This window comes from Microcaecilia unicolor, chromosome 6 (assembly GCF_901765095.1).
Source record: "Microcaecilia unicolor chromosome 6, aMicUni1.1, whole genome shotgun sequence".
Classification (NCBI taxonomy): Eukaryota; Metazoa; Chordata; class Amphibia; order Gymnophiona; family Siphonopidae; genus Microcaecilia; species Microcaecilia unicolor.
Window position 1 is genome coordinate 180,310,958 of NC_044036.1, and position 19,857 is coordinate 180,330,814.

Sequence of the window (19,857 nt, forward strand, 5' to 3'; positions counted from 1 at the left end):
TGATGCAAGTGTATGTTGTTTTTATTTATTTTATTTGTTTTTTTTATGTATTATTTTTATGTATGTGTTTGTCTGTACCCTGCCTATGTTGGTGGATAGAACAGGTTATAAATATTTTAAATAAATAAATGTAATACTTGGCATTTGTTCTTGTTGATTTTAATCCATGCTATGTCTTAATATTTCTCCATTTCTGTTTATGGCAATACATCATGCTTTTCTGTTATTAGGTACTACTGGACTAGGGATGATCTTTATATTCGAGCTGTGAATGCTGAATTTCTTTATGGCTATGAATACCTTGGAAACAGTGGGCGACTGGTGATCACTCCTCTCACAGATAGGTAAAGTAATACCTATGCCTGAGTAACTTGTTATCTTTGCCTCCTAGTGACCACTTTCCTCATAGAAAGTTAAAGGAATCCCTTCTTTATAAAAAAACAAATTAGGAAAGAGATGTCAGTCTTATAGCCTGAATTATGATACATGTTAAGCGTGTGGTTATTCAGAATTATTAGTTTGTTATTAATTATTGTATGTTTGATTTGCTGTGCTTTCCTATCAATTATTGGATTTCCTAGATGTTATTATGAGTGTTTTTTATATGTTTAAAATTTTTCTTTTATGTAAACTGTTCTGTTTTGCTAGCAATAAGTAACGGTATAGTAAATAATAAACGATAATATTAACATTGAATTTCCACAATTACTGAAGGTCACTGTTACCCTGACAGATAAAATAATCTTGTCTATCCCAATAACATATTGTTTTACTGAGATTTCACTGCTCACTTGCCTCTAGAACAAATTCCTCTGTTACCATACTCTCTTTATATGTAAATAATATGTGAATATCTGCCACAAAAAGACCCAAGATACCACTAAAGAGTCAAACAGTGTGAAGCAAACTGTCACCAACATAAATGAAAATGTATGAAGTAAAGACAGACTCAGATGCCAAAACAGAAGAACACAAAACTTTGCAGTCTCAATATGCACACAAGACACAAAGAAGGTGACTTGGAAAAATGAAAAGATGATGTGACAGTAATACACATCTTTATTGATTAAAATCCCAGACTCTGTTTCAGCCAATGTTGCCTGCATCAGGAGTCTGAAAAGGATATTTGATAAAACAATTGGTAGCTGCCAGTTTGGTGTTCTCTCTTAAAAACAAGCGTATCTTGCCAACACCGCACAATTCAAAAGTCTCAAAGCAACTGTAGTCAAACACATGTAGGCTCAATGGTATATTATCCATCTCTTGGTTTTAATCATTGAATCCCAAATAATCAAAACATTTTTTCTTTAACTTTTTTCTCTATATAAAAGTCCAAAAACAAAGTCCAAGAAATGCATCTCAAGTCCTGTTTCTAAAGGTACCTGCATCTGGTGTGCATAATCCTCAACATTTCCAACATCATGTCCCAATTTTGTAATGTGATTTGCTATTCCACACAACTGAAAGGGGTGTATGTATGGGTGGAGCATGAGCGGGGCTCCCACTTATATGTGTGACTTACAGCATACCTTGTTACATGTGCTCTTACTCCATGTATATCCCAGCAGAAGCTTTCTCAACCCTTGTTATTACTAAATGACCACTTGGGTTGGAGGCTGGGTTAAATTCAGAGGCTTTTCCCTTAATTCCCTTTAAAAGAGATGCACTTCACAGAATCTTTAGTCTATTGTTGAAATTACTATTTTTTGCCATTACATGAGAGAGTTTTGTTTTGTTGTATTCCAGCAGTTATGCCAGCTCTATGGTTGGTTTAACTACACATGCCTAAATGTAAGGTGAACCATTGCCAGATTATACTAGTATTCTATAAGAGCATATTGGCACCCATATCCTATTATAGAATAGGGATAGAGTAGCAGTTGTAGTGATAGTAATAAATAACTAAAATTCTGTATGTGTGTTCTTAGCACCTAAAAATAGGTGGCTCCTTATTAAATTGCCCCCTAAACATGTTTCCTAGGAATTATAGTTCTATGACATTAGGAGTAGGTACTTTGTTTTAAATACTTCTCATTTGCATTCATTAGATCTGCTTTTTTGTTTTGTGTTTCTTTGTAACTGAAAGAGGACAATGCTAGTTTAAACTAATCTCTAATTGAACTCTGGAAAGGAGTTGTACAACTCTTAGCTGTTTTCCTAATGATTGTAGATGTTACCTGACATTGACTGGCGCCCTCCACCTAAAATTTGGGGGAGCCCCTGCTGGACCAGCTGGAACAGGGAAAACTGAAACAACTAAAGATCTTGGGAAAGCTCTGGCCATTCAAACTGTCGTCTTCAACTGTTCTGATCAACTGGACTTCATGGCCATGGGCAAATTCCTCAAGGGTCTTGCCAGGTATGTTAGCATGGCAGAAAAGAAGTGAGTACATTTTCAAAGCTTTATTGAATGAAATTGGGAGCTTTGGGGTCAGTATTCAGCCATTTGTGGTGAGTGTTTTGCCCACTGCTGACAGCGTTATCTCCAGATATTCAAAGCCGAGACCTGTGGGATTTGGTTTTGAATATCCAGTTATTTTTGGTTAAAACATAGAGGGGCATAATCAAACGCGAACGCCTATGTGTAAGAACGTCCATCTCTGAGAACGGGTCTGTGAAGGGGCGGGCCGAACTGTATTTTCGAAAAAAATGGACGTCCATCTTTTTTTTCGAAAATACATTGGATTAGGGCGTTTTTTGAGCTGGGCGTTTTTGTTTTTTAGCGATAATCGAAACCGAAGCGTCCCAGCTCAAAACGACCAAATCCAAGGCATTTGGTCGTGGGAGGGGCCAGCATTCGTAGTGCACTGGTCCCCCTGAGATACCTCTATGCCAGCCTCAAATATCATACCTAGCTCCATGACAGCAGTATGCAGGTCCCCAGAGCAATTTTAGTTTAGTTGGTGCTGCGCGGGACCCATGCAGAGAGGAAAAATCGGAAGAAAAAAAAAACAAGCAAGCAAGTGCAGTCAGGGACGTCCAAATTAAACTGATAGTAAAAGGGGGAATTGAACCAGCAACCTTCTGATTACAAGCTCAGTGCTCTAGCCAGTGCACCACTGCTTAGATGTCCTTCCCTTTCCATTATGTCCCTCCAAGTTTCTGTCAGCCAATCACAGCTCATTTAGCTGACATCGGTGTCCGCTAAACAGCTGTGATTGGCTGACAGAAACTTGGAGGGACTTAATGGAAAGGGAAGGACGTCTAAGAAACTGAATAACGTGGTGCACTGGCTAGAGCACTGAGCTTGTAATCAGAAGGTTGCTGGTTTGATTCCCCCTTTTACTATCCTGGTAATTTAGACGTCCCTGACTGCACTTGGTTGTTTTTTTTTTCTTCCGATTTTTCCTCTCTGCATGGGTCCCGCGCAGCACCAACTAAACTAAAATTACTTCGGGGACCTGCATACTGCTGTCATGGAACTGGGGATGACATTTGAGGCTGGCTTACAAGTTGGAAAAAAAGTGTTTAACGTTCGGGTTTTTTTGGTGGGAGGGGGTTAGTGACCACTGGAGGAGTCAGGGGAGGTCATCCCCAGTTCCCTCCGGTGGTCATCTGGTCATTTAGGGCACTTTTTTGGGACCTGTTCGTGAAAAAAACGGGTCCAACAAAAGTGACCTAAATTCTCTCTAAAAACGCCTTTCTTTTTTCCATTATCGGCCGAGCACGCACATCTCTGCTCAGCCGATAACCACGCCTCAGTCCCGCCGTCACCACGCCTCCGACACGCCCCCATCAACTTTATTCGTTCCCGCAGCGGAGTGCAGTTGGAAACGCCCAAAATCGGCTTTTGATTATACCGATTTGGGCACCCGTGTGAGAAAGACGTCCATGTCCCGATTTAGGTCGGAATATAGGCGTTTTTCTCTTTCGATTATAAGCAGGATAGCCTCTTAAGTTGATATTCATCACTTATGCAGCCATTGGTTACCGCATAAAAATAGGACAGACTTTTATGCGGTCCCATTTATGCGGTAAACCTGTCCACTTTAGGGCTGAATATCAACACTTAAAGCGTCCAAGTGCTGACTCCACCCCCAGAACATCTTCAGCTCCATAGCCGGATTTGTGTTTGGCACAACTGTGATATTGAGTGGCGCTTAACCAGTTAAGTGCTGCTGAATATTAGTGGCTATTTTGAGGTGCTCTGGGGGTGGAGTTGGCACTTGACTGGTTAAGTGCCGATATTCAGCTCTTAACTGGCCAGGTTAACCACATAAATAGGACCATATAATAGTCGGTCCTATTTTCTCTGAGGACAAGCAGGCTTATTAATTCTTACAAGTGGGTGATGCCGACCCGTGTTGCCCGGTCTGGGATTTATAAAAGTATAAAGAGAGCTTTGTGGAGAGCGAGACATGCTCCACCATGCATGTGCGAGTACCTCCCCACCTGCCGCATGAACGCTCTTTTTCTACCATGGTGAGGAGAGGGTTTGTTTTTTTGCCGTCTCTTACATCGCTCAGTCCTAAAGAGCTTTTTTGGTGCTTTTCGGCTATTTTACGTATATTTTTTTTTCTCCCATTATTATGTTCCTGTTGTGGAACCTCCTTTCTTTACTTTCCCTTAAGGTTTTAGTTCTTTTTTCCCGGGTTAAAGTTTCCTTTACTTTTCATCATCATCATGTCGCTTTTAGGCCTTAACTTCAGTCGGGAACTTTCCCTTTGTTTTTTGTCGTGCCTTGCCCGTTTTTCAGTCACCATCAGTTCATTTAATTTAGCCGAGGAAGTTTTTCCTTCTATGTCCGTGAAAGTTCCCAGTGGCTTTGAGCGCTGTACCCGGTGCAATCGGTCAGTCTCTGGGAAAGACATCCATTCTTGGTGTCTACAGTGTCTTGGGCCTGACCATAGCCTCACTAGCTGTGTTCTCTGTCTTCGCATGAAGACCAGATTTCCAGAGAGGTTCATTGTTAGAAGATTTATGGAGCCAAGTTCGGTTCCTTGACGCTGGCGTCAGCATTGATATCGAGTGTCGTACTGGCATTGGGAACATCGGTAAGCGTGGCTGCTGCTATACCCTTAATAGGTGACAAACTGCTGTAACCAGGATATAATAAACCTATGAATAATAATTTTGTTTCTTTTTTAATTTTTTAAGAGCATCCTCAGATAGTCCCACTATAAAAAGCACAGTCAATTTTCTGTTGCTTAGTGGTGTAGCACTTCTTTCATCGGGTTACTCATTTTTTCATGGTGAATCACCGAATAAGTGCTAACAGACTGGTGTAATTCTTCAATTGATATAACAACAATATCCAACCAGCCTTATGTGCAATTCAAAAAAGTACAACCTGCCCCAATGTTCGTCAATACCAATGATTATCTTAAGGTAGTTAATGTCAAAATATTTAATGAACACTTAATCTGAGTCATGCTGTGTCCGCATTATCTCCTTGTGTCTGAAAATAAATGAATCTCCAACTCTTTGCCTTCCCCTGAACTCGCCCGACGCCGTGGGTTTCAGTATTCCTTCTTCAGGGACTAGGGTTAAGGCGGCCTCCTGTTCGTAATGTTATCAAGAGACCAGCTGCACCCAGAATCGAATCGAATCCACAACGCACCTGGTTTTTATTTATTTTTTATTTATTTATTGCACTTGTATCCCACATTTTCCCACCTTTTTGCAGGCTCAATGTGGCTTACATTATATCATGAATAGTGGAAATACATAAGAAAACAGACATTTAGTATTGCATAAGGATCTTGGGTTACATGATAATGATAAAGCATGATGTTATTATAAACAAGCAAATATCGTAAGGCAATTCTGGTTATATGTGTAGGAGTTCACATTTGTTGTTCTTTGTGGTATACCTTGTTAAAGAGATGGGTTTTCAGTAGTTTGCGGAAGTTAGTTAATTCGTAGATCGTTTTAAAGTTGCACAGCAGCGCGTTCCAGAATTGTGTGCTCAGGTAGGAAAAAGTTGACGCATGCGTTAGTTTGTATTTTAGACCTTTGCAGTTGGGGAAGTGAAGATTAAGGAATGTGCGGGATGATTTTTTAGTGTTCCTGGGTGGAACTCCGCATTCAGGTATCCATGTGGCTGATGTGGTGGAGTTCGATGTCACTTGGTATGATCGTGTGGTTAGGAACCCCTTGAACCAACTGAGAATGTTGCCTCCAATTCCGAAGTACTCTAGGATATGTAGTAGTTTTCCATGATCAACCATGTCGAAGGCGCTGGACATGTCAAATTGTAGGAGTAGTATGTTCTTGCCTGTTGCGATCAATTGTTTGAATTTATTCATGAGGGTAACTAGTACTGTTTCAGTGCTGTGGTTAGACCGAAATCCGGAGTCGTGTAGTATTGAGAATTTGTTTAAATAATTTGTGAGTTGTTTGGTCACCATTCCTTCTGTTAGTTTGGTTGTTAAGGGAATGGATGCTACTGATCTGTGGTTGGTTAGTTCACTAGGACTTTTCTTTGTGTCTTTGGGTATGGGGGTAAGTAGAATGTTTCCTTTCTCCTTCGGGAAGAGTCCATTTTGTAACATGTAGTTCAAATGATTCGTTAGGTCTGTTATAAATTGTTGTGGGGCAGATGTCATAAGGTTGTTTGGGCATACGTCTAATTTGCAATGAGATTTGGCGAATCTTTTGAGTGTTTGGGAAATGAGATCCTCCGATAGTATCTCGAAGTTGGTCCAAGTTCTGTCTGCTAGATATATTCCAGGGTCTGGATCTAGACAGTCAAGGAGATCGGCGTAATCAATGGTGCTGACAGGTATTTTGAGTCGTAGTTTTATGATTTTCTCATTGAAGTATCTCGCGAGATTGTCTGCTCCTGGTGTATCTTTGCTGTTGGTTGTGACTGGTGTGATATCTAGTAGTTGATTCACGAGTTGGAAGAGTTTATGTGTGTCCTTGTAGTTTGGTCCGATTTTGGTTTTGTAATATAATCTTTTAGTTTGTCTTATGGTATATTTATATTTTCTTTGAAGTTGTTTCCAGGCGTTAAGTGTGGGGTCATCTTTCTTTTTAGTCCATGCATGTTCTAACCTTCTAACTTGTGTTTTAAGTTTTTTTCAGGTCTTCACTGAACCATGGTATTGAGTTCTTTCTGTGTGAGGTTCTGGTTTGAGTTGGGGCAATATTGTCTAATATTAATCTGCATCTATCGTCCCAGTCTAGGAGAAATTGGTTTGTATCTGTCTTAATTGTCCATCCATTGTGGTAGATCTGTTGCCAGAATGTTACCGGGTCTATTTTCCTTCTCGTGGTGTATGCTTTTCGTTCCTGTTTGTTAATTGAGTTTTTCGTTCACCATTGGAGGGAGATGTTTGCTTTATAGTGGTCTGACCACGGTGCGGGTGTCCATTTTGTATCTGTTAATATAAGGTTTGAGTCGGGGTCGAATTTGTGTGTGATAATGTCTAGTGTGTGTCCTTTATTGTGAGTTGGTTGCGTGTTTTGTCCGTGCAGATCCCATAGTTGTAAGAATTCTTTGCATTCTTGGGTGCTTGTTGAGATGAGACCTTCAAAGTGCAGGTTGATGTCTCCTATTATGATAAGGTTTGAGGTAGAGACACAAGTGTTCGAGATAAAGTGTGTTTGGGAATCTTGCCAGTTGCCTGGTGGTCTGTAGAGTAGTACTGCGTTAAGGTGTTCCTGCAAATTTGGGTGATTAATTCTTACTGAGGCGATTTCAAGTTGTGGCAGAATGGATTCAGCTGTGGTTGTAATGGTGAACTCGGATTTGTATATTATGGCTATTCCTCCTCCTTTTTTTCCGTTTCTTGTCCAGTGGGTGATTTTGTATCCTGGTGGACATAAATCTAAGATTATGGGGTCTTTAAGGTTGTGGATCCAGGTTTCAATGATGAATAGGAGGTCGAGATTGTCTGTGGTGATCCAGTCTGTTATAGTCTCTGTTTTATTTACAACTGATCTGGCGTTTACGTATCCCATTTGGATTGAGTGGTAAGGTTCAGTTCGGGACATTGATGTGTTAATTTTTATTAGTTGTCTGTTTTCTTGATATCTGGTTTTGTTGTGCCCTTTCTTCTCTTTCTGTTGGTTATTTCCGTATGTGTTTGTTTTTCCTTTTAGTTGGTTGTTGTTCTTTTGGTCCGGTGAGCTGTGTGTGGGTTGTCTGTAGGGTTTGTGTGTTGTGAGTAGATTGTTGTTTATGTTGGGAGTAGTCCATGCGTGGTAGATTAGGGGGAGGAAGTATATTATCATGAGCAACTTGTTGGTGTTCATATTGGCTGTCGTACGTGGAGTTTGGTTGTGCCTGAAGGTATTAGTGAGTGAACTTTTGTAAAAGCATCAAGCAGTAACAGCGTTAGGCAGTTTCAATATCAAGCCGTGTGAACATTAAGCAGTGAGTGAATATAATTTCAATCAGTATCCACATTAGGCAGTCTTAACATTAAGCGGTATCAACATTAAGCAGTATCAATATTAAGCAGTATTAACGCCGAGCAGTATCAACTCTAAGCGGTATTAGTTTTAAGCTAATAAGTGACCATCAGACAGCAAAATTATTACATTTAGGTACTGTAGTGCTTACAAAGCAATAACAACATATAATATCAGTAAGGTTTGGTAACTAAGTTATTACCTTGTAGTACCCCGCTATATTATATTAGTAAGGCAATGTCAACAAATACCCATCTATGGGCTCTGCTGCTGAGAAATTTCTCTCTAGTACCGCTATATAATTTTAGTATGGTGCTATCAACAGATAAAGGCAGCAATGAGCTCTGCTGTCGGGAAGTTCGGAGTCAGGCAGAGTCCAAGGTCCGGTGTTGGATTGTACCAGTCCTGTACTGGGCTGCTTCAGGAGACTGCCGGGGTTAGATAGAGTCTCTGGTTGACTTTGGATAGCTCCAGGAGAAAAATGCCTGGGTTTAGATAGTCTCTGGCTAAAATTGGATAGCTCCAGGAGAAAGAATGCCTGGGTAGGTGCAATTTCAAAGATCGCAAGGCTCCGGGGGTTGGCTACTGCAGTTCAGAAAGTCACTTTAATTGAAAATGAAAATGAAAAGCAAGGAGAAAGAAAAAGGAAAAATGCCTGGGTTTAGATAGAGTCTCTGGCTGAAATTGGATAGTTCCAGGAGAAAAAATGTCTGGGTAGGTGCGATTTCAACGATCGCAAGGCTCCGGGGATTGGCTACTGCAGTTCAGAAAGTCATTTCAAATGAAAAGCAGGGAGAAAGAAAAAGAAAAGAAAAAATGCAAAAACCGAGTCTCAGCTCACCTGCATCGTTTGTCCTCCACTTAAAGCCTCCCACGAGCGAGGTCCCCGGAGACCGCAAGGTTTGATTACCTTTGTTCTGGCTCTCAGTGTCAGCCACGTGGGGCGGTCGTCTGTGGAAGACGGGTTGGGAAGATAAACTTCGCCGTTTCCATCTGGACCTTTGGGACACGCGGGATCAGCTGAAATGGCGACAACGTGGCCTAGGGATGGTTCACCAGTTTGCCCCAATGTGTCTCCAGTCCGTCCCGTGTCCTTCGGTGTTTTGTCGCGCCCGGTGCTGAGTCCCTCCATAACTGCTTTGCTCAGGGGGGACCAGTGGGTGGTTGCACACGTGTGGGCCCGGTGTCGTTTGCTCCTCCAACTTGGACGCCCCACCGGTGTTTTCTCCTCCGCCGTACTCCTTCGGCTTCCGCCGCTTTGCTCTGGGGTGTCGGGATCCGAAGCAGTGCTGAGCATAAGTAGTTGGCAGTGATCCTCTAGGCACCACACTCCGGTGCGGGGCAGTTGTCTGGGGAAGACGTGTCGGGAGGGGAAACTTCGCCTCTACCTTCTGGACCTCTGGGACACGTTCATATCAGCCGATATAGCGACAACGTGGCCCAAGGATAGTTCAGGTAGGTCAGGTTGCTTGTGGTCTCCGGTGCCTGAGTCGGTCCTAATCAGCCTCAGGTTTTGCGTTAGTTAAGCTGACATGGTCTAATAATTCACCAGTCTGCCTCGGTGTATCTCCGTTCCGGTCCGGTCAGGATGACCTAGGTATATCTGTCCACTCGGGAGCCCGTTACGGAGCTCCTTACCTGTCGGCCATATATGATAAGCCTCAGTTGCCTCTCAGTTCCATGGTAGTGGAATCTGCTCTCAAAAGGGCCAGAAGCTCCAGGGACTATGCCTCGGCGCCCCAGGTAGAGAAGATAGAAACCTGGATTCTTTTGGGAGGAAGATGTACCAGGCCTCAATGCTCATTTCCCGTATACAATCATACCAGCTCTTCATGAGCATCCACTTGCAAAACTTGGTGCGCAAGTTGTCAGACCTGGCTGAGACGCTACCTCCGGTGCAGGCCGAGTTACTTCGCAAGTTGGTCAAGCAGCAGAAGGCATGTTGAAAGTTCTTGGCCAGGGGCACATGACACTTTTGATGTGGCATCCAGGGTCTCCGCTCAGAGTAAAGGAATTCACAGATTCTCGTGGTTGTGTGTTTCTGACTTGGAACATTCTGTTCAGCAGAGGTTGGTGAATGCTCCATGCCAAGGGGATAACCTTTTTGGAGAGAAGTTTGAGGAGGTCATGACCAGATCAAAAAACATACTGTTGCCATCTCTTCTCTCTCCCACCGGGCGCTCTCTGCATCTGTCTCCTTGACTTTTGGCAAACCAAGGAGGCGTACCTATTACTGTCAGAAGTGTAGGTACAACCCCTTGGCTCACCAGCTTGTTCAGGATCAGCCCTAGCACACTCATTCATGTCAACAGCGTGTGCCTAAGGCCCATGCTGCTCCCCAGCCAAAGCATGGGATGAGCTTTTGACTGGCTCCAAAAGAGCATAGCTGTAGTCAAAGTGTCCATCCCGGACTTGCCGGTCGGGGGAAGGCTGAAGTTTTTCCTTGAAAGGTGGCCTCTTATAACCTTCCACCGGTAGGCTCTTCAAATAGTCCGTCTCAGATATGCACTCAGTTGGTATCAAAAACTTCCAAATTGCTCACCGAGAGCTCATTCATTCAGCTCTCAGCACAGGCAGGTACTTGCAGAGGAACTCTCCACCCTTCTGAAGGCCCATGCAATTGAACCCATTCCACCAGGGAAAGAAGGGCAAGGATTCTATTTCAAGTACTTTCTTGTGCAGAAGAAACAGGAGGATGTGTCTCATCCTAGACCTTAGGACCCTGAACAAATCCCTAGCCTGACAATGATTCAGAAAGACAATTGGCTATGCTCTCTGGACTTAAAGGATACATATACTCAAATCCCGATACTTCCAGTCCACCTGAAGTATCTTCGATTTCGGCTGGGAACACATCACTTTCAGTATCATGTGTTGCCTTTTAGCCTTTCATCAGCTTCTAGGGTCTTCACCAAATGTCTAGCGGTAGTTGCAGCATCCTCTGTGGAGACTGGGAGTCCATGTTTCATATCTCGACGATTGGCTGGTAAACAGCACCTCTCTGGACAGAACTCAAGAGTCCATGTGAATGACTATTCGGGTGCTCAAGCTACTAGGATTCAAAACTACCCCAAGTCCCATCTTCACCCTGTTTAGCGATTGGAATTCATACACAGAAGTTCGAATCTACCTCCCGGAGATGAAAGCGGACACTCTTGTCGCACTTGCTTCCAAGATTTGAGCCTCTCAGCAGGTCACAGCTCTTCAGATGTTGAAATTGTTGAGCCACATGGCTTCCTCAGTGAATGTTACACCTATGACAAGTCTTCACATGAGATCAACTCAATGGACCCTGACTTCTCAGTGGTATCCAGCCACGGGGAACCTGGAAGATATCATCCAAGTGTCCCCAGAGCTTGTATGTTCTCTTCAGTGGTGGACAATTCGATTCAAATTGGTCTCGCAATATGGACATAGACTGCAAGGTCTTCCGAGCGTGGGGCACCCCCTCGTTGGATTTTTTTGCTACTCAGATCAACCACAAGGTCCCTCAGTTCAGGCCCACGACAGACTAGCATCAGATGCCTTCATCCTCAACTGGGGGACAGGTCTTCTGTATGCGTATCCTGCCATACCTCTAGTGGGGAAAACGTTTTTGAAATTTAAGCAAGACCACGGAACCTTGATTCTGATCACGCCATACACAGACAGACCTTGTCGTACTTTTTGTGACAGTGGTGGGATTGTCAGGCTCAGTGTGTGGGTCATAGTCACGATCCATGGACTGGTGTAACATGGTCCCTTCCCAGTTCAGCTTTTTTTTTTTTGGTAGTGTTAGGAGATTAGCAGCGTGCTGATGGTGGCTGGTAGCAACCCTCACACTGGATATGCCTGACCTAACACAAGAGCAACCAGATAACCTTAGCGAGGAGACGCTTCAGGACCGTCCTGTGCAGAGTTCTCCTGGGATGAGAGCAGATCCCTTGTGGGCAGAGGCCCGTGAGTTGGCAGGGCCGGGTACCACAGCAGCTGAAATCCAGCAGATCTATATGCTAGAGTAACAGCGGCTAGACCAGCTGCAGTGAGAAGAACAGGAACAGCGGTGTGAAGAGCGTTAATTCCAGCAACAGCGAAAGGAATAGGAACAGGAAGAGCGACAGCGGCAAGAGGAGCGGGAACATCAACGTCAGGAGCAGAAGTTCCAGCTACAGAAATTAAAAATGGTGTTGGAGATGGAAATGGCTTGTATCCAAAGCTCCAGCCCAATCTCTGTGCCATGGCCAGAAACAGGATCCACAGCCCGGATTGGGCCCAACATTTTTGCCCAGTTTGATGATACCTGAGGTGACACTGATGGATATCTAACTGCCTTTGAAAAAATTTGCCACCACAACGAGATTCCTCAGAAAGACTTGGTGTGCTATCTGGGAGGAAAGCTCACTGGTAGAGCACTTGAAGCATTTCAAGGACTGTCCATGGAAACATGCTCCCAGTTTGAGGAAGTATGCAAAGCTTTGTTGAACTGTTATTCCATTACCCCCGAGACCTATATACTAATGTTCTGGACTTTGCAAAAAGGAGTGGATGGTACTCACAGCGAGTTTGTAATTCAGCTAAGATACCAGCATCAGCAGTGGCTGAGATTAAGTCCCTGGAGGACTGCCAAAACCTGATGGTCCTGGAGCAGTTTCTTCATCGTTGTCATCCAGAGGTGAGGGAACATGTTCAAGATCACCAGCTCCATACTCCAGAGAAGGCGGCTGAGTTGGCTGACATCATTATGGCTAACCATCCCTGTTTGGCAAAGAGAAGCCGTCCTTATCCACAGCAGCCAGGATCTAAGGGAGCCAGGGCCCTAAGCCAAATATTCCTGCAACCTCAGAGACTGTCAGCAAACCCTCCAGTGTTCCACCTAAACCTAAAGATTTTAAGCATGAGCATCCTTGTCATCAGTATGGGGGTACAGGACATGTCAAAGCAGATTGCCCAGATAACCTCAAGCCTGCACTAAAGAGTATTTCAGTTCCTGCACCAAAGCTGGTGGCTTTCGTGGGTGGCTCTAGTTCCACGAAGGAGGCCCATGCAGTTGCCACAGCACAAAATGTTACTGGTCATTCATCAAGCAAGGAAGCAGATGGGTTTCCACAACACTACAGTATCCCAGTAACTGTGAATCAGACCCAGGTGGCTGGACTTGTGGACACTGGCTCTAGCATGACTTTGTTATGACCAGTATGGGATAGCCTGATTTATTTGACACACCTATTGATCAGACTATTGACCCTGATTTGTCAGAGTCACTAGCACAGACCCTTCCAGATATGGATACTAATATAGGACAGAGACATGCTTTTCAGGAAGCACAACACTCTGACCCTAACCTGGAAGCCCTGAAGCAGAGAGCTAGTCAACTAACCAATGAGGCTTGTAAAGATCGTATCCTATAGAAATGGGGCTTGCTGTACAGAGAGACTGATCCTGTTGATCCTAATAGGCCCGGGACAGCAGGCAATGCAGCTTATAGTGCTCAGGGCGTACAAAGAACAACTTCTACAGATTGCACACACATTCCACTAGCAGGACATCAGGAAATGACCAGCACACACACTAGATTGACATAGAACTTGTATTGGTCTGGAGTATCCCGAGCTGTACCTGACTATTGTAGAACCTGTGATGCGTGCCAAAGAGTGGGGAAGACCCAAGATCACTCCTGAGCTCCCTTGAAACCTTCACCCATTAGCAGTGAGCCCTTTGAGAGAATAGCTGTGGATATAGTGGGGCCTCTAGCTGTCCCTAACTGGACTGGAAATAGACAGTGGTGGACTTTGCTACCAGATATCTTGAAGCAGTAGCCTTATCCTCCATAGAATCAGAGAGTTTTATGAGGGCCAGCAGGTGCTTGTTTTAGTCCCAGTACATCAGAATAAATTTCAGGCTAACTGGGCAGGACCTTTCAAGGTCATAAGGCACCTGAATGATACAAACTATGTTAAAATCTATGGACTCAAGACTGAAAGCAGCATACCTTTCATGTAAATATATTAATGGCCTATGCAAATTGCACAGCCATGGTACTAGCTGTATGTAGCCCACCAGAAGAGTGTCAGGATAGTGTTAAAACATGTGTGGAGTGAAATATTGCAGGAAGACCTTAGGAAATTGGAAGACTGGGCTTCCAAATGGCAGATGAAATTTAATGTGGACAAATGGAAGGTGATGCACATTGGAAAGAATAATCTGAATCAGTTACCTGCTGTTAGGGTCCACCTTGCAGGTCAGCAAAAAGATCTAGGTGTCATTGTAGATAATATGCTGAAATCTTCTGCTCAGTGTGTGGCGCCGGCCAAAAAAATCAAACAGGATGCTAGGAATTATTAGGAAAGGGATGATGAATAAGACCGGAAATACTGTAATGCCTCTGTATCGCCCGTGGTGTGTCCGCACCTTGTGTATTGTGTTCAGTTCAGGTCGCTGTATCTCAAAAAAGATATAGTGGAATTAGAAAAGGTTCAAAGAAGAGCGACCAAATTGATATAGGGGATGGAGCTCCTCTCGTATGAGGAAAGGCTAAAGAAGTTAAGGTTCTTCAGCTTGGAAAAGAGATGGATGAGGGCAGATATGATTGAGGTCTACAAAATCCTGAGTGGTATAGAACGAATAGAAGTAAATCAATTTTTTACTCGTTCCAAAAGTACAAAGACTAGGGGACACTCAAGGAAGTTACATGGAAATACTTTTAAAACAAATAGGAGGAAATACTTTTACACTCAACGAATAGTTAAGCTCTGGAACTCTCAGCTGGAGAATGTGGTAAGAGCGGTTATTGTATCTGGGTTTAAAAAGGGTTTGGACTAATTCCTGGAGGAAAAGTCCATAGTCTGCTATTGAGACAGACATGGGAAGCAACTGCTTGTCCTGAGATTTGTAGTATAGAGTGTTACCATGATTTGGGTTTCTGCCAGGTACTTGTGACCTGGCTTGGCATGTTGGAACTTGCTCCTTTTGTTTTGTGGAATGCAGTTGTATAATATAAAAATACACTTGCCTGTTCTTATTACTACTGTTTCACAGAGAGCTATTGAGTAATGAGGGAAAGGCTTCCTTCATGCATAAGTTCTGTTCCTTACACTCGTTTTTTTTTGTTTTTTTTTTGTTCTGTGTTTAAGATTTTTTTAAGAAAAAAAATTCATTCAGCTCTTCTTGTTTAATTACTTTTTTGGGTGAAGGAAGCATTCATGGCAGGAATATTTTAAAATTTCCTCTATGCCCTAAAATTTGTGACTTTCTGGCCCTATGTCCCACAGGCTCAAGGAACTGAGCTGGATTACATGGTGTTTTTGGTTCTTGGTCTCCTCTGGCAATATGTTAGCTTTAGGATCACTGTTTTATGAAAACATATATTTGAATTTGATATCATGTCCTACTTATTCATGCAGTGCTCTTTGTTGTGGTGGTGGTGGTTGGGTATGGGGTATGTTTTGAACTTATTTTTAATATTTAACAATAATTGTGGAGATAGTGTAGACATTTTAGAGATGTTTAAAATGTTCAATTGCTGCTGCCTGTGTGTGTTACTCTGTCTGTTATAATATTAGCATAGGTCTGAGGCTGTGGGCCCCTATATTTTAGTTAAGCTGAATAAAATCAAATTGAAAAACCAATTTGAATGAGCAAATTGAATTGAAAAATGTTTGAGTGAATCATACAGCACTACAAATTACTATAGTTAAACATGTTATAGTAGCTCAGGCTGTTTTTCTTCAGTATCTGCTAGGGATCAGTTATCGTGGTGTGCCATTCGGTGGTCAGATTAGTTATGTGTTCTCATTCGGGAAAAACTTTCTAAAGAAGTGGGCTTTCAAGTGTTTTTGAAATGTTAAGTAATTGTTCATATATTTGATGGCTTTTGGTATAAAGTTCCATGTCTTGGGGCAGTGTATGTAAAATTAGTTGAGTATGAAGATTTGTATATTAGACCTTGACATTTGGGAAAGTGTATGGTGAGGTAGTTTCTTGCTCCTCTAATGGTGGTGTGTATAGGTAGTTCTTTTAGGTTAGTTGTGTATTTTGGTGTTAGTCCAAAGATTATTCTGTAGGCGATAGAGGTTAGCTTGAAGGATGTTTGAGCTTTAATTGGTAGCCAATGTAAATTTTGGAGTAGTGGTCGGGCGCTTTTGAATCAATTTTTTCCGAAGATAAGTCTTGCTGCTGTGTTTTGTGCCATTTGTAGTCTCTTAAGTGATTTTCCTTGCATTCTGCATAAATTCCGTTGCAGTAGCCAGTATGGGCAAATACCATAGTTTGGACTAGTGTGCAAAATAACTCTCTTGGGAAGTAGTTTTCAATTTGTTTCAGTTTCCACATGGTTTGGAACATTTTCTTTGTTGTGTTTGAGATTTGCTTGTCAAAGGTCAGGTTGCGGTGTATGGTGACTCCTAGGATTTTTAGGTTGTCAGATATTGAGAGGGATGTGCTCTTGGCAAAGATGTTTGGAAAGTGGTCTATAATGTGTGTTGATGTGATTATTAGACATTGTGTTTGAAAGAGTGAAACATTGATTCATTTTTACCCGTTCAACACCACTCAGGATTTTATATACCTCAATCATATTCCCCCTCAGCCTTCTCCTTGTGACCTTGGCTACAGTTACTGAAAGGCACTACTGTGTGACCATGCACTAGCACACATTAACACACATTATTTATTGCTGGTCCCATTTTATGCATTGAGATCTATTTACTATTAACACATATTAATGGAACAGGGAAATACTTACTGTACTTGAGTGTAACTCACCCTGAGCAACTACAGAGAATGTGTGAGCTGAATACCACCCCCCCCCCCCCCCCAAAAAAAAAAAATGCACATGGGCACTAACAAGCAAACTTTACACCATTTATAATAGAATGGGTCTATATACATAATGTTAGCATCACAACACAATGTATGCAGATAACTTGTGTTTGAAAGCTGGCTGAATTTATATGAGTTGAGAACTAGGTGCACAGAATGTGAATTAAACATCCTACTGAAAATTTACCCTAAAAGCTTTTTAAGTAAAATGTAGGGGATAAAAAGGTGATGGACTTGTAGAGATGACAGCTTTTGTTGTTCTCTTATTGTATCGTCCTCCCTGTCTCATTTTTTCTTAGGTTTTTTTTTTCTACCATTTCTGTCTTTTATTGGTTTGTTTTATTTTATCTTGTTTTTTTTTCTCTGCATAGTTCTGGAGCATGGGCTTGTTTTGATGAATTTAATCGGATTGATATAGAAGTGTTGTCTGTTGTGGCCCAACAGATTACAACCATTCAGAAGGCCCAGCAGCAAAGGGTAAGTCTTGCCTGTGTTTCTTTGTATATTTGTTCCATGTATGTGATTGCATGTATTTGTTTCCATCTTTATCAGCATGTGTCTCACCCTGTGTCTGCACATATTTCTGTATAATTCAGGGGCTCTTTTACTAAACTGTGCTAAGCAGTTAGCCCGTGAATTAGTGTGCACTATTAGCACACACTACCGTGCTGGCATGAGAGCACATGCTATTTCACACACTAATTGCACAGGCTGTTATTTGGTGGGAAATAGGTGTCACCTGTGAATTGCAGTTAGCTCATGGCACCAGTGGCGTAGCAAGGGCGGGACGGTGGAGGCGGTCTGCTCCGGGTGTCAATGGGTGGGTGGGGGGGGTTCTCTGCTAGCGAGTCCCTACCAGCTCCATCCAACTGGCAGCTGTGTGGTGCGGTGCCTCGCGTCTGCGCTGCTGTAAGAGAAGAAAATCGCCTCGGCCCTTCCCTCACTGTGTCCTGCCCTCGAGGAAATAGGATGTTACATCAGAGAACGGGACACAGTGAGGGAAGGGCCGATGAGGCGATTTTCTTCTTTTACAGCAGCGCAGAGTCGCGCGAGGCACCGGGTGAACGGAGCTGGTAGATAGGAGGGGATTGGGTCGGGGGGGGGGGGGGGGATGCCATCTTGCCGTGTCACGCCGGGGGGGGGGGGGGGTGCCGTGTTGCCCTGCAGCGGGGGGGGGGGGGGGGTGCGTGCAGCAGCGATCCGTCCCGGGTGGCAGTGAACCACAGAACGCCACTGCATGGCACTTTGCAACAGTGATACATGTGGTAGTTAGTGTGAACAAATAGGAGGCAGCAAGTGCATCTGTACTAACTGTGAATATACCAAGCACAATGTAAAGAACTATGTGGGTCTAAAATACAAAACAGGGAAACCCTGTACAACGACGAATCACAGCAGGCAAAAGTAGAGGCTGACCAAAGACGAATCACCACTGGAAATATAATCCAACAGTCTTTATTGATGTAAATAAAGGAAGGACCCAACACGGGCCGTGTTTTGACGCATACAAGCGCCTACATCAGGGGTCAAACAGTAAGCTCCAGATAGAGGCGCAGGACCACAGCTCTGCTCATATACGAAGCTGTAGACCGTCCAAAATACTTGAGCACTAAAAACAAATGGACAAAAACTTGCAACGACTGTAGGAAAATTTGAATCCTTGAGCCCATAAAAACTGCATTTAAATGACGAAAATATGTCCGAAAGATGTTATTTCTATCCATCTCTAGGGCAAAGGTAACTAACAATGTAGTCCTTTCAGTCACAATCTCCAAGGAGCTTTCTAGAAATTCAGTCAAATTTAAGTCAGGTAAATTTTGAGGTTGTCCGTCAGGTTTTTTTTTTGTCCCTGTTATATACTGGGCTCTTGCAACAGGTGGAAAACCTTCTGCAGATATTCCCAAAACTTCTCCAAAATATTTCCTCAACATGTCCACTGCAGAAATTAGCGGAGATTTTGGGAAATTTATAAACCTCAAGTTATTCCTACTGCTTACGGGTTTGAATCTCCCTCTCCTTGATTAATGTGGCTGTAATATTTTGAAATTTAGTAATCTCTCCTTGCAGGATCGTTACCTTATCTATATATTCTTGAACTTTCACTTCAACTTCTTGATGTTTTATTTTCAAGTCGGTAACTTCTCTCTTGAGAGAATTTGCAGTTGTTTGTAAGGAAATGTGAATACCTTGAATGGCGTCCCAGAACGTTTCTGACGTTACTACAGCCTTATTGCTTCTCGACTTCCTTCAGGGGTGATAGCTCGAGTCAAAGACGAGGAAGCCAAATCCTCCGATGTTATTTTGGCGGGCGTTGAGGCGCCAACAGGACCTCTCGGTTCAGCTAACAGGGGCTGCATTCCACCAATCGCCTCAGTTCTCTGTCCCACTGTCAGCGTCATATCTCCTCCTGGTCGAGGGAGGCGGGCTGTAGTGGAGGGAGGGCTAAGCGAGACTCCCTCAATGCTATGATCCGTTTCCAGAGAAGCGGATCCTGTAATCGCAGACTGCTGCTCTCCGAGTGTCCTCACTCCAAAGGTCTCCAGGACAGTTTGGCGCACAGCGGGATTTACAGCTTGGCTCGGGGAGGTAAGAGCCTTCGCTTTCCCTTTTCTCTTTCCCATGCTATTCAATCGGGGCTCTGGCGTCTTTCTCTCCTAGGTACTCAGGAGCTCTGACACTCACACCATTTCAGTCGCCATC

General features: G+C 43.2%; 1 protein-coding gene across 1 annotated transcript in view; it reads left to right on the plus strand.

Moving 5' to 3' along the window:
• DNAH1 (dynein axonemal heavy chain 1) overlaps positions 1 to 19,857 on the plus strand; it is a 799,478-nt gene that overhangs the window by 331,592 nt on the left and 448,029 nt on the right. Inside the window, exons 28-30 of the mRNA XM_030205737.1 lie at positions 231 to 344; positions 2,171 to 2,359; positions 17,529 to 17,634. Of these exons, the coding sequence (XP_030061597.1) occupies positions 231 to 344; positions 2,171 to 2,359; positions 17,529 to 17,634 (409 nt within the window). The remainder of the gene's footprint in view (positions 1 to 230; positions 345 to 2,170; positions 2,360 to 17,528; positions 17,635 to 19,857) is intronic.